A 12,366-nucleotide genomic window follows, 5' to 3' on the forward strand; every position below is an offset into this window, starting at 1 on the left:
CCTTCCAGTCCCGGCGTTCGGGTAGAAATTCCCTTTTATCCAAAGAGAAAGTAGAAATTAGTGGTGCCGGACTGCGTAATATGGATTTACTCTTGTTACGTTACGTATTTAACGTAATAAGGGAGTGAGTAATTATTGTACACTTTGATAAAGTGCAATCGCGTTAGTAATGGTGTCAGCGCGATTACGCCATCCTTCTCTTTACTTCCGGTATTCTTCTTCCGCTACTGGATTTTTAAACCATTGGTTTTTTAGGGAACGTTTGTAGGAGATGAAGACGTCGGTGTATTCGGCCACCGTCTGGGGGTGGACTCTGGTGTCGATTTCGATAAGTAAGTGTTCAATTTCTACCTCTCGATATAGCGAATTTCGTCGGAAATTTGGTTTAAATTTTTTTGTTAATCCGAAGTTTCGGCGGCGTCGAATAATATATGCAAAGGTAGAGAGACTTGCAGTCAGTGCATTCGGGCTCATCCACAATGCGCCTGGTGCGTGGAACCGGTAAGTACCGGAAAAATATCCTTTTCGGTTTCAATCTTAGTTCTTACGAAGGACTACCACGTCGATTCGGTATTTTCAGAAAGAGAAAGGAGAACACTGCGACTTGTTCGAGGCGATGAAGACCTGCGAACATTACTTCTACGTCACAAACAATCGCACGACGACAAAGGTGACTTTTCTTCCCTTTTTGAGTATTTTCGGAGCATTCCTCTTTACGACTTTGTTCGTTTGTGTTTCAGGATCGACCACTGAACAGCGATGCGGAGTTAGACGAGAACGTGGTTCAAGTCAAGCCTCAGGAAGTGCTGCTGGAACTCAAACCCAGTAAGTTTCCGGTTCTTTACACGAGAACGTTCTGTTCTGTACGACAGAATACGAGTACGAAACTACAAACGAGGATTCGGACTACTTGGAAGTATAAGACAAGAAACTATTTTTCTTTTAGACGATCCGTACGAACTGGAGATACAATACAAGCAGGCGGAAAACTACCCGGTGGATCTGTACTACCTGATGGATCTTTCGTACTCCATGAGGGACGACAAAGAGAAGTTGGTGAACCTGGGAGACAAGTTGGCCAGGGAAATGAAGACCATCACCAAGAAATTTCAACTGGGATTCGGCGCCTTTGTTGAGAAAGTGACGTTGCCCTTCGTCAACATTATTCCCAACGAGTGAGTGTTTCTCCTATTTTAATTAAGAATACGCATTTAAACAAAATTATTTTTTGAGAGGAAAGGGCGTACAAGGTGTGTAGGAGGAGTGAATATTCCCAACTTTTCTGACCTACACGCTTCCTAATAAATGACAAAAAGTTATCTTTAATACGACCTAAAATTGCAATCTTTTGTAGGAGACTAGAGTACGCCTTTCCCTATGGATTCCGAAATTACTTGCCCCTGAGTAGGAACACGGACAGGTTTAAAATGGAAGTGCAGAATTCGCAGATTTCGGGTAATTACGACGCTCCCGAAGGAGGCTTTGACGCTCTGGTGCAGGCGATCTCTTGCAAGGTGAGTGTGCACCTTCACTTTCGTCTCGGCCCCCTTTTGCCCTAATTTTCCTTTCTCTTTCAACTGCAGGACAAGATCAAGTGGGGGGAAAATTCCACGAAACTACTGGTGTTTTCCACCGACGCCGGATACCACTTCGCGGGAGACGGAAAGGTAATCTGTTACTAGTCGTTGTCTGTACACCGTTTCTCGTGTTCGAAAATATACGGAAATTGCGCCGAGTCTAACAAACCGGAATCTGTTGCAGCTGGCGGGAATCGTCAAACCCAACGACGGGAACTGTCACCTGGACGATCGGGGCAACTACACCGAAAGTCTGACTCAGGACTATCCTTCGGTCAGCCAGATCAGGAACCTGCTGAGAGACAACAAGATCAACGTCATCTTTGCCGTCACCAGAGATCAGAATCAAGTCTACGAGGACTTGGCGCTAGAGTTAGAATCGGCCACCGTGGGAATTCTGGAGGACGACTCCTCCAACGTGGTCCAACTCATCCGCGATCAATACGACGTGAGTGCTCTCCCCACATCTCGGAAACGGTGGCAGTTCGTTGCTTTCACACGGGACCGATTTCTTTACAGAAAATAAGATCGTCGGTGAAGATCAGAGACAATTCCGCCGATCCCATCAAAGTAACTTATTTCTCCTCCTGTCTGGGGTAAGAGCCACTCTCCTTTCTAACGTGGTTAGCGCGTTAACCCCGCACGCGGCCCTTACACGAAATTTTTTCTTTCGGGCCTAAGAGCCGTATTTCATTATGTCAAAACCTGATGGCGCGATAGACGAAACCGAAGGGACTTCAAGACCATCGATGGTTTCGTCAAGTCGTCGACGAAGATTCATGGTTACGTCTGTGTACAGTCTAGCTTTTTCCGTTACTTAATGGATTCCGACCCGTGGGCAATAAAAGGATCTTTATTTTAAATCACGTTCGTGATGGGTTTGGTCCAAAAGAGGACCAAACCCATCAGCCATTGATCGCTTAGTCGCAGCAAGTTTTCTTCCTCACATTACAGTGTTATGGAAGCATTGTCGGGTTAAGCCTCAAGCAGGACCTAGACAAAATTTAAATTGAACCTTATCTAAAGAAATCTTAAATAATTTCGCTTAAAATTTTTAATAATAATAGAGAATACAAACACTACTACAATGTTAATTGTACAATAAAAGAGTTTCTGGTATAATGATAAATATACAAAAAGATATATAAGAAGCCGAGCCCCTGGGAATTACAGGCCCTAGACATTGTCTTATTTGTCTATTGATTTATCCGGCGCTGTATGGAAACTTTACGTTCTGGTATTGGAATACAATTAACGGAAAAGTCGTTCTGACATCTAGTGAGAGAAAATAAAATAAAATTTACATTAAGTGAAAAGTGCCGACATCATTAGGAAATGTGCTGATTGGTTTAACTGAAGCGACATCACGCTCTCGAGTCAATTCTTTCCACAGACAGTAACAATACGAAATGAGAATAAGTTACTTAGACCTGGTATTTGATGAGAAATTCAACTGGAATAAGCAGATTTATAATCTGCGTAGGATCTAAAACCGGACATTTCATAAACACTAATACAGAAATCGACCATTGCCGAGGGCGGATTTAGATAAACGGGGCGCAGCTGCACCCCCCTTTCGAGGTTTCTTCCTCACGAGGGGTGTGCAACTGCCTAATACCTCGGACAGTAAAAACTTTTTAAAGACTATCTGGAGGAAAGGCGCGAATTAAATCTATTATTTTCGCACCCGTAACGTTAAGTTTTTATATTTATACTTTATTCTTCTTCTTTCTCTATTCCTATTTTGTTTTGATTTCTTTCGTTACGGGAGACGAAATTGGCAAGGTTTTACAATGGTCCTCGCTTAATTAATGTATATAACTCAAAAATTAGATTTTATGCAGCTCGTTAAATATATGTACCGTATATTATTATTGTCCAAGTGACTAATATAAATGTAATTTACAGGAAGACGAAGAAGCAAACGGACTCGTGCGAAAACATCCCGGTGGGAGGAAGCGTAAGTTTTTCAGAGTTCTAAGGTTCCAAAAACAGCTGTAGTTCTGTGGAAGATTTTCTATGGCTGAGAGCCACGGAATGCCACGGAGAATCTTCTTGCTCTACTGATATACCTGTGTGCAAATCGTAGTTGTCTCCTTATTGTACCTGCAAATGCCAATAGATGTCGATTGGTTTTTAAAGATAATGCGGAGTGTTCCTCTCGATTGTTCGTATTTTCAAACTTCTTTAAAATCCATTTGTTCAGCTACGTGAATGAAATATGTCGAAGAATATTGGTCGATTCTCCGAGTTTCACGCCCACACGCTTGAAAAGGCCACCGTATTGTTAATGGCATCCGCAGTTCTTGGGCTTTAGTGTATGGCATTGTAGTAGCATACACGCTATCCTTGACATGCCCACAAAGAAAAAAGTTTAAAGAAACAATGTCGGATATTGGGCAGACCGAGAAATGAGGTCCCAGCCATGTAGATCGTGCGGAAGTGGCGATGCAGATCGCCATTGTGCTGCAGCACACTTTCAACACGTGAAACTTGGAGTATCGACACAATTTATCCACATAGCCGAACAAATGAATTTTACAAAACAGTTTACGTTTTAGGGGAACGTGGAGTGTTTTTATTATAATATAAATAATAATAGCAAACAAATTTTACACTTTTCGTCTACTATTTCTAACACTAACTTGTAAGTGGAGGGCCCGGTTTGTCGGTGTCCTTGGTGGCTCGTCTCTCGGACTGATCGAACGACCTACGACAGGTGACTTTCGTGGCCAGGATCGAGTTGACGTCGTGCCCGGAGAATACCAGAGACTGGAATCGCGTCTTCGAGATATTTCCCACCCACCTGAACGAAGCGGTAAAGGTCAAAGTGCGGATGATCTGCGAGTGCCGGTGCGAAGAACCCGATAAGGAGGTGAGTTCTTCCCTTATTCCGCCCGCCTTTCTGGAATTTTCCGCCTCTAAACGAATAAATTTTACCATGGGGATCGTCCTTTTTCCGGCATCCATCTTTCCACCTCCATTATTCTTAATCCTTTTTGATGGCAGGAGAGAAAGAGTCCCAAGTGTTCCGGAAACGGTACTTTCGAGTGCGGTATCTGCAACTGCGATTCCGGCAGATACGGAGAGAAATGCGAATGTTCCGGAGACAGCAGCGACGGGTACGACCAGATGGATACCACCAGGTGTTTCGGGTGAGTGTTTTCCTTTTCGGCCCGTCCCATTTTTTAATTTTTCCCAAATTTGCGACTCGATTTACAACTGGAAGACTCATCGATTCTGACCATTCGACGATGGAATAGTCGACGTGACGGCCTACCGCTCTAGGGAACCCGGGAGGATCGAAAGACACCGGGAATTTTTCGAGAGTGGTCTGCCCCGGATATTTCGGACCCCGTCCCCGCCATCGGGAACCCCCTTGGTGGACCTGGCCGAACCCGCATTGGGGGGTGGCTAAGAAAGTGCCCTCTTAGTGCCACTGGGCGGAAAGAGCTTAATAAAGTGTTCTGTACCTGCAAGTAAGGTTTCCTGTACTACGCGGACATGTTTGATACCGTCGGGCAGGAGTCTTCGTACCGTTATGTGTGTTTACGCCGGTTCGGCCGTCAAAATCGGTTCGGGTACTTCTAGTGTGAATCTGGCCTTAGTTTTTCATTAGGCCAATGTAAAAGTAATCGTAAAGATAGTCGCCACGAAGGGGACGAGAACCGTTTAAACCCTTTTCATCTACCCTAACTTAAAGACTACTTTATCGCCGCGTGCCAGTGACCCGTCGTTTTCTTGTGTTTGTTCAGAGGCAACGACACGGTGGTGTGTTCCGGAAGGGGAAAGTGCTTCTGCGGAAAGTGCCAGTGTGAAATGAGAACGGTGAGTATAAACTTTTTTCGATTCTCTTCCCGGTTATGTGATTTTTTAAAAATAATTATCTGTTCTGGAAAGCCCTTTCGATTCCTCGTTCGGAGAAGTCCATCTCCGAAAGCCAGATTTAAGTCTTCTTCGAAAGAGAATCGAATTCGGACTCTTCCGGTGAAACTCTTCGCTGTCGGACGTCTCTAATAAAAAGACTTCTTTTCGTATTTTGGTAGGATCCCGAGGAGAAAGTAAGCGGAAAGTATTGCGAATGCGACAACTTTTCTTGCGATCGTCACGACAACCTTCTGTGCGGAGGTAATTGTTCTTCTAAACACTAGATATTCCCGACGGAAATGCGCTGGCAACCGACAAAACTCTGGTTTCGCGTTTTTTTTACCGAGGTTCCGCCCGGGCCTCCGTGACCGTCTCGTTATGTTCTCGCGCTTGACCAAATTCAACCTAAAACAAGTCAAACAAAGAAAAAACAATCGTTTAGATATACTATATGTGTGTGTCTATTTCGGTTTAAACCCACACAATATATCCAACCTGTATATTTCCGTTTAGAGCCGATATTTTGTTTGGCGCTCTATCACAATTGACGCCACTTTCGTCTATATTAAATATTCGGTTTGGCCGAGGAAAAAGGGAAAATACGGTGAAGAAAACAGTTGGAGAACAGAAAACCCGAGGTGCACACACACACACAAAGGATACAGAATAAATACAAACAATGAGTATCTTACAAAGACATCTCCATGTATAGCCCGCTTTTATCTGGCACCGATGGTGGGATGACTAAACACTACACTCGACCACCGATTCGCGTACGATTAAAATCGCCCAATTTTCGTATCGTGTCTTAAAATATTCTTTTCTTTCGTGGGTGGACGAAACACCAGGACCGGACAGGGGGAAATGCGAATGCGGGCGTTGCGTGTGTATGCCCGGATGGAAAGGCGACGTCTGCGACTGTCGAGATACCGTCGACACCTGTTTGGATCCCGTCACCAAGGTGAGTTACTTCTTCCTCTTCCATTGAAGTTTTAAGACCGGGCGCGAACCAGTCGAACTGGCAGCCGGTAATAGCGACTTTCGCATAATGGTCGGAATACAATTATATTTTATTACAACATCCGGTAGAATACGTAACAACTACGTCGCGAGAAATACGTCACGAGTCTCCTGGTCGCGAGATAGTCAATCAAAAATAAACAATTACGCAAATGTCCCTCCACTAGTGGAAAGACGAGGCACGGACCGTTTTGCGCGTAGCTTAAGAGTGATTTGGTTTAAATCCGCGTTTTTCTACGCTTCACTCGTAACAGAAAAGGGTTAATGCTACTTATGGTGACTAAAATGGCGGCTCGTCTCTGATTCCAGCAAACAGAAGAAAGGAAACACTGGGTACGCATGTTCTAACCTAACCTAACCTAACCTATTCTAATAAATTACCATAATTATTAGCAACCAAGTTATTAGAACAGGTTAGGTTAGGTTAGGTTAGGTTAGAACATGCGTACCCAGTGTTTCCTTTCTTCTGTTTGCTGGAATCAGAGACGAGCCTCCATTTTAGTCACCACACATTAACCCGGAAAAGTTTCTTTTGGCAGAAAGTTTGCAACGATCGAGGTGACTGTTCCTGCGGCGTATGCAAGTGCAAAGAGAGCAAAACGGAACGTTACGACGGAGCTTACTGTCAGCAGTGTCTGGTGAGTCCTTCCTCCCCGTTTAAAACGAAATAGACGACGATCGAGTGACTCGAGAACTTTTCTTCCCGTAGATCTGCCCCGGAAGTTGCCAGGCATACGGACCCTGCGTCCAGTGCAAGATCTTTGGTTCCGGTCCTCTGGATGAGAAAGAGTGCGCCAACTGCACTGGAATATACAGGGAGCTGAAGGACGGAGGTATGTATATATATATATAACGATATTCTATCGCCCGTATAAGATTCTTAATTAACTCCCCCCGACAGAGGACGTGTCGTCGAGCCACGAATGCGCATTCGACGACGAGATCGGATGCAGATATTTTTTCTTCTACGAGTTGGAGAACGACTCGCCAGTGGTTAAGGTTAAAAAACGAAGAGGTACTTTTTGTTTATTCATTCCACCGATAGATGGGGAGGACAGCACATACTGTCTGCCCTATGGAGCTATAATATCTAACTGAAACGGCGCGACTGGTCGGTCTATAATAATAAAGCGCGATTGTCTCAACAGAATGTCCCAAGCCGGTTAACGCTATGGCCATAGGACTGGGAGTGGCAGGAGCCATCGCGGGTCTGGGACTAGCCGCTCTGCTGATCTGGAAGTTGATCACCACCGTCCACGACTCCAGGGAATACGCCAAGTTCCTAAAAGATATCCGAGACAAAAAGTGGAACGCAGTAAGTAAATGTTCCTCTTCCACTCGCAAAATTTTCTCTTTTCTTTCTTAAGGCTCCATCCGCACCGTCCGCCGCTATTCTATTTTGCAGGAGAAAAATCCTCTGTACAAAGAAGCCACTTCCACCTTCCACAACCCCGCCTTCGGCGACGCCACTTGAGCCGCCTCCGACTTTCGGAAGTTTCGTCGGATCCGGAAACGAGTCCAGAAGGAACAGAAAAATTAAGAAAGACCAGGCGTCACTCCCAGAAGACGTTCTTACTATCTACTACCGTATCGCTCCGCATCTTTCCGGAAGATTTCTTGTAAAATCTAATTGGATAAATAAAATTATTTATGCACTTTCTCTTATCGTCGTCGTACGCCGACCACCGGATCCACCCCCCGAATAACGGTGCCACCGGAAGTGCTCCCGACGATAACTTATAGTACCTGGTCCTCTTCGTAGTATTCCTCGTGTACTACAAACTGTATCTTGGTATTGCTAACGTTTTAGTGGTGTTCGTTGTAGTTAGGGAGGAAGGTGACGCCTCGATTTTATTTTTATCGCGGATTGTCGTAACGAAAGCAATCCCTGACCCATTACCTTCAAATTTAACTTTTAATATCTTAAAATACAGTTAAAAACTCTCCTTTAGTTACCGACGATAAGTGAATTGGTAAGTCACAGAGCAGATTGGACGGGATGGCCGGTAGAAACTAGCCCAATAGAGAAACCAAGATGTCATCACTGCGAAAGAGAGTATCGACTAATCACCATAGGCGAGTGATCCGAACATTTGTTCTATTCTGTCGAACCGGAAGGAGCCAGAGGGACAATCTGCCAGTACACTAGTTCAGCGTTTCTCAAACTATGGGTGACATTAAACACCTCGTGGTGCTCCTGGAGACACCCTGCGCTAGCGGGGTGAGCTGAGCACGGGTAGCCTTCTGGATGGCAGGCCCTACGACAGGCCGGCCGGAAGGTGTATTAAATAACTCGTCGTTAACCCCACATGGATCTAAATTTGAATCAACAGGATATAGGTAATGCTAGGGCGTACACCGTAGTCGACGCGGCAGGGTATGACCCGGCCCAGCTGAAAAATTTGCAAGGGTTCAGGATGCAGGGACGGCATCCGGACGCAAGCAAGCTAGTCCAGAAAACCCGAAAACAACAACGCAAAATACGAGGAAGGAAAAATATTGAATAGATTAGAGTGGCGACGCTCAGTGTTGGTACGATGTATGCAAGGCACGAGTTTTGTTGCAGCGGCCTTGCGGAGGCGACGCATCGACATTTGCGCACTACAGGAAACCAGATGGAACGGTCAAAAGGCCTGCGACGTGGAGCAAGATCAGAGGGAACATGGCTACAAGCTCATCTACTTTGGCAGCCCTCGCACCCGCAATGGCGTAGGCATCGCCATCTCAGAACGAATTCGTAATGCTGTTCGATCGGTTTATCGATACGATGACCGTCTTATGAAGATTGTCATCGTGACATCGCACCAGACTATCCATGCTTTTACCGCTTATGCGCAGAAAACTGGGCGATCAGAGTCCGAGAAAGATGCATTCTGGCAGCTACTCGACAACCAGATGCAAGACGTGCTAGCTACAGATTACATCGTTGTCGTTGGCGACATCAATGGCCACGTTGGTGAGACTGCTGATGGAAGCCGTTGTCATCGTGGCAGGGGCTTTGGTCGACAATGGTGAACGCCTGATTGACTTTGCTGATTCCCATGATCTTGTCCTCACTAACACCTGGTTCAAGAAACGACTGTCGCAACGGCCTACTTTCTACAGTGGAGACACAAAGTCGCAGATCGACTATGTCTTAGTTCGACGACGCGACCTACACTCTGTCGTCGACGCGAAGTTCGTGCCATATGAGACGGTGGCAGCACAACACCGACCTGTCATTTCAACTCTTCGCATCAATCCGCCAAAACTTCCTGAAGAAGATCGAACCGGCCCACCGCACATCAAGTGGTGAAGACTAGGTGGCAGAGAGGCAGAGACCATCGCACGTATTCATCTCCCAGCTATGACAACTATTGAGGAGACATAGCGGAGGGCAAGGCGGTCTATACAAGGAGCTGCCCAATTGATACTCGGCCGTACCATCCCAGGCCGGCGCTTTGTGAAACGCGAAAATTAGCTCTGGACAGATGACGTCAAATCAAAAGTCCGTGCAAAGAAAAAGCTCTACCACGCCTCCCTCGACAACAAGACTCCGCAGAACTGGCAAATATACTGAAACGCCAGCCGGGGTACTAAGAAAGCTGTTGCTGCAGCCCGAGCAGCGCACTACAAGACAATCTATGAGCAGCTTGATGGGCGAGATGGTGAGCGTGTCCTCTACCACCTTGCCAAAAGCTGTCACCAGCGAACGCAAGATATCGAGAAATTTCACTGCGTCAAAGATAAATGTGACAAGCTGATCATCGACAGACAAGCCGTGATGGAGCGATGGCGGGGTTACTTCGAGATTTACACCGAGGCGTTCCCTCATTTACCTATCACGGAACCCGCTGCCACGGCTGACCTGTGCAGCCAATTACCGAAGAAGAGATCGAAAGTGCACTAAAGAGGATGAAGCCTGGCAGGGCATATAGATCAGATGACATCACTGCAGATTTTTGGAAGGCAAAAGGTTGGAGGCCATCGACTTGGCTAGCCGCTTTTTTCAACCTGATCATCGAGGAGAAGAAGATGCCCAGCGACTGGCAACAAAGTATTACAGTGCCTGTCTGGAAACAGAAAGCCACTCTGGCCGCGTGCTCAAACTACCGCCCGATCCGACTTCTTTCGTACACTATGAAGTTGTTTGAGCGTGTCTTAGACCTCCGGATCAGCAATCTCGTCGAGCTCACTGTAAACCAGGCCGGCTTTGTCAAGGGATGTGGCACGATAGATGCCGTCCTCGCTGCTCGACTCCTCGTTGAGAGGCATTATGAAAAGAGGATCTTACTGCACATCGCCTTTCTCGATGTCGAGAAGGCATTCGATCATGTACCACATGAGCTTATCTGGGCCGCTCTTCGCCAACATCACGTTCTTGAGAAACTTATCAGTTGGGTGCAATTGCATCTACTGCAATCCAACGAGCCGTGTCAGTGGCGTTGCTGGGACCTCAAAACTATTCCGTGTCTCCGTCGGTGTTCACCAGGGCTCCACTTTCTCCCCGTTTCTCTTCATTGTTGTCATGGATGCAATCACACGCGACATCCTACATGTACCGTATACGTTACTGAATGCTTACGACGAAGATCTTGTCAGTGGAGCCCTCGGCTCCACTGACAAGATCGATCTGCAGCCGACTGAACCTGGGGAAGACGGAGTACTTAACAACAAACACAACTGAGCAGGGCACAATCATTGTCGAAGACGTCGGCCTTCTCCGAGCTAAGTACTTTAAATATCTCGGGTCTGTGATCTCCGCCGACAGTGACTTATACCATGAGGCGGTCGAACGCGTCAATGCCGCCTGGCTGAAGTGGCGCTCAATAACAAGAGTGCTGTGCGACCGACGCATCAAGGACCAACTCAAGCCAAAGATTTATCGAACCGTCGTCCGGCCTGTTCCGCTGTATGGCGCTGGGTGCAAGCCAACTATGAAGGTCATCGACAGCCGATTTGCTACTATGGAGACTAGGATGTTGCGTTAGATAAGTGGCCTTACCAGACTCAATCGAGTACTCAATGTTGACATGAGAACCCGGTATGGCGTTGCTGAGATCAGCGAGAAAGCGCGCGAGTGTCGCCTGCGCTTATATGGCCATGTGCTCCGTGCTGATTCCGATTCCATCATCCACGTGGGCCTACATTTGGAGGTACCTGAGTCCCGCCGAGGTAGCGTTGGCTGGACACACTACACCATAACCTGCGCGCCGTGGGCCTAACCCAGACCACGCCTATGATCGGAGATTCAAAATAAAATCCAGATGTGCCGACCCCGCTGTTAAGCGGGATTAAGGCCAAGAAGGAAGAAGAAAGAATAATAATTTAGGAAGAGAGATTCACAAATCACAGAATAGTTTCATTTATAGAGTATTTAAAAGGAAAAAAGATTATCGGAAAAAGTAACTAAGCCTACAAAAAGTGGTGGATAAGTGAGTAAAGTTAATTTTAACAATTTTTAAACAAGTGTTTATTTTTTTATACGGAAAAATTCATTTAAAAGATAAATTATCCATAAAAGGATTTTCAACATTATTATATGTATATATTGATAATAGAAAACAAGGAACCTATAAGTACAGTAAGTCCTCGTTTAGTGCTTAGGATGCGTTCCTAGACGACAAAGCGCTAAACGAGATATTACTGTAATTTTATAAATTTTACACATTATTGTCGGGTTTAAAATTGTTATAATAAGTTTTATAAATTTCTTGTTATAGAATATTATTATTGTAAACCTGCTAAAGAAGAGCCTTACGGTCCGAAACACAAAAAACACAGTGCACAGGTAAAAAGCCAGGCTTTGAAAACCTTTTGTTTTTCTGAATAAGACCTCCTCTATTTGCAAAAACCGAAACAACAGTATAATAAATCCTATTAATATACTAAGTCAAACGTAGACAATGATAATAATGAAAGA

At 45.6% G+C, this 12,366-nt stretch overlaps 2 protein-coding genes across 2 annotated transcripts; both read left to right on the forward strand.

Annotated features, from left to right (window-relative positions):
• Positions 1 to 260: 260 nt before the first annotated feature.
• LOC136985268 (integrin beta-PS-like) lies at positions 261 to 8,124 on the forward strand. Its single transcript, XM_067282516.1, has 20 exons — positions 261 to 332; positions 410 to 501; positions 581 to 670; positions 741 to 825; positions 947 to 1,175; positions 1,355 to 1,514; positions 1,584 to 1,667; positions 1,762 to 2,025; positions 2,097 to 2,173; positions 3,486 to 3,537; positions 4,297 to 4,452; positions 4,587 to 4,732; positions 5,333 to 5,405; positions 5,624 to 5,705; positions 6,293 to 6,405; positions 7,004 to 7,102; positions 7,174 to 7,297; positions 7,366 to 7,479; positions 7,613 to 7,779; positions 7,870 to 8,124. The coding sequence occupies exons 1-20, from the start codon at positions 272 to 274 to the stop codon at positions 7,936 to 7,938; spliced, it is 2,337 nt and encodes a 778-aa protein (XP_067138617.1). The 5' UTR covers positions 261 to 271; the 3' UTR covers positions 7,939 to 8,124.
• An 881-nt stretch (positions 8,125 to 9,005) lies between these two features.
• Positions 9,006 to 9,479, forward strand: LOC136985258 (craniofacial development protein 2-like). Its single transcript, XM_067282507.1, has one exon. The coding sequence runs from the start codon at positions 9,006 to 9,008 to the stop codon at positions 9,477 to 9,479; it is 474 nt and encodes a 157-aa protein (XP_067138608.1).
• Positions 9,480 to 12,366: the final 2,887 nt, after the last annotated feature.

Source organism: Centruroides vittatus, unplaced genomic scaffold (assembly GCF_030686945.1).
Source record: "Centruroides vittatus isolate TY-2023 unplaced genomic scaffold, ASM3068694v2 contig_957, whole genome shotgun sequence".
In the NCBI taxonomy this organism is placed as follows: Eukaryota; Metazoa; Arthropoda; class Arachnida; order Scorpiones; family Buthidae; genus Centruroides; species Centruroides vittatus.

Bases quoted from the DNA above. Each gene is read 5' to 3' on its own strand.
- LOC136985268 (XM_067282516.1), top strand. From the start codon at position 272: ATGAAGACGTCGGTGTATTCGGCCACCGTCTGGGGGTGGACTCTGGTG. The intron at 502-580 runs GTAAGTACCGGA...CGGTATTTTCAG, and splicing joins GCGCCTGGTGCGTGGAACCG to AAAGAGAAAGGAGAACACTG. The intron at 7,480-7,612 runs GTACTTTTTGTT...TTGTCTCAACAG, and splicing joins TAAGGTTAAAAAACGAAGAG to AATGTCCCAAGCCGGTTAAC.
- LOC136985258 (XM_067282507.1), top strand. From the start codon at position 9,006: ATGCAAGGCACGAGTTTTGTTGCAGCGGCCTTGCGGAGGCGACGCATC.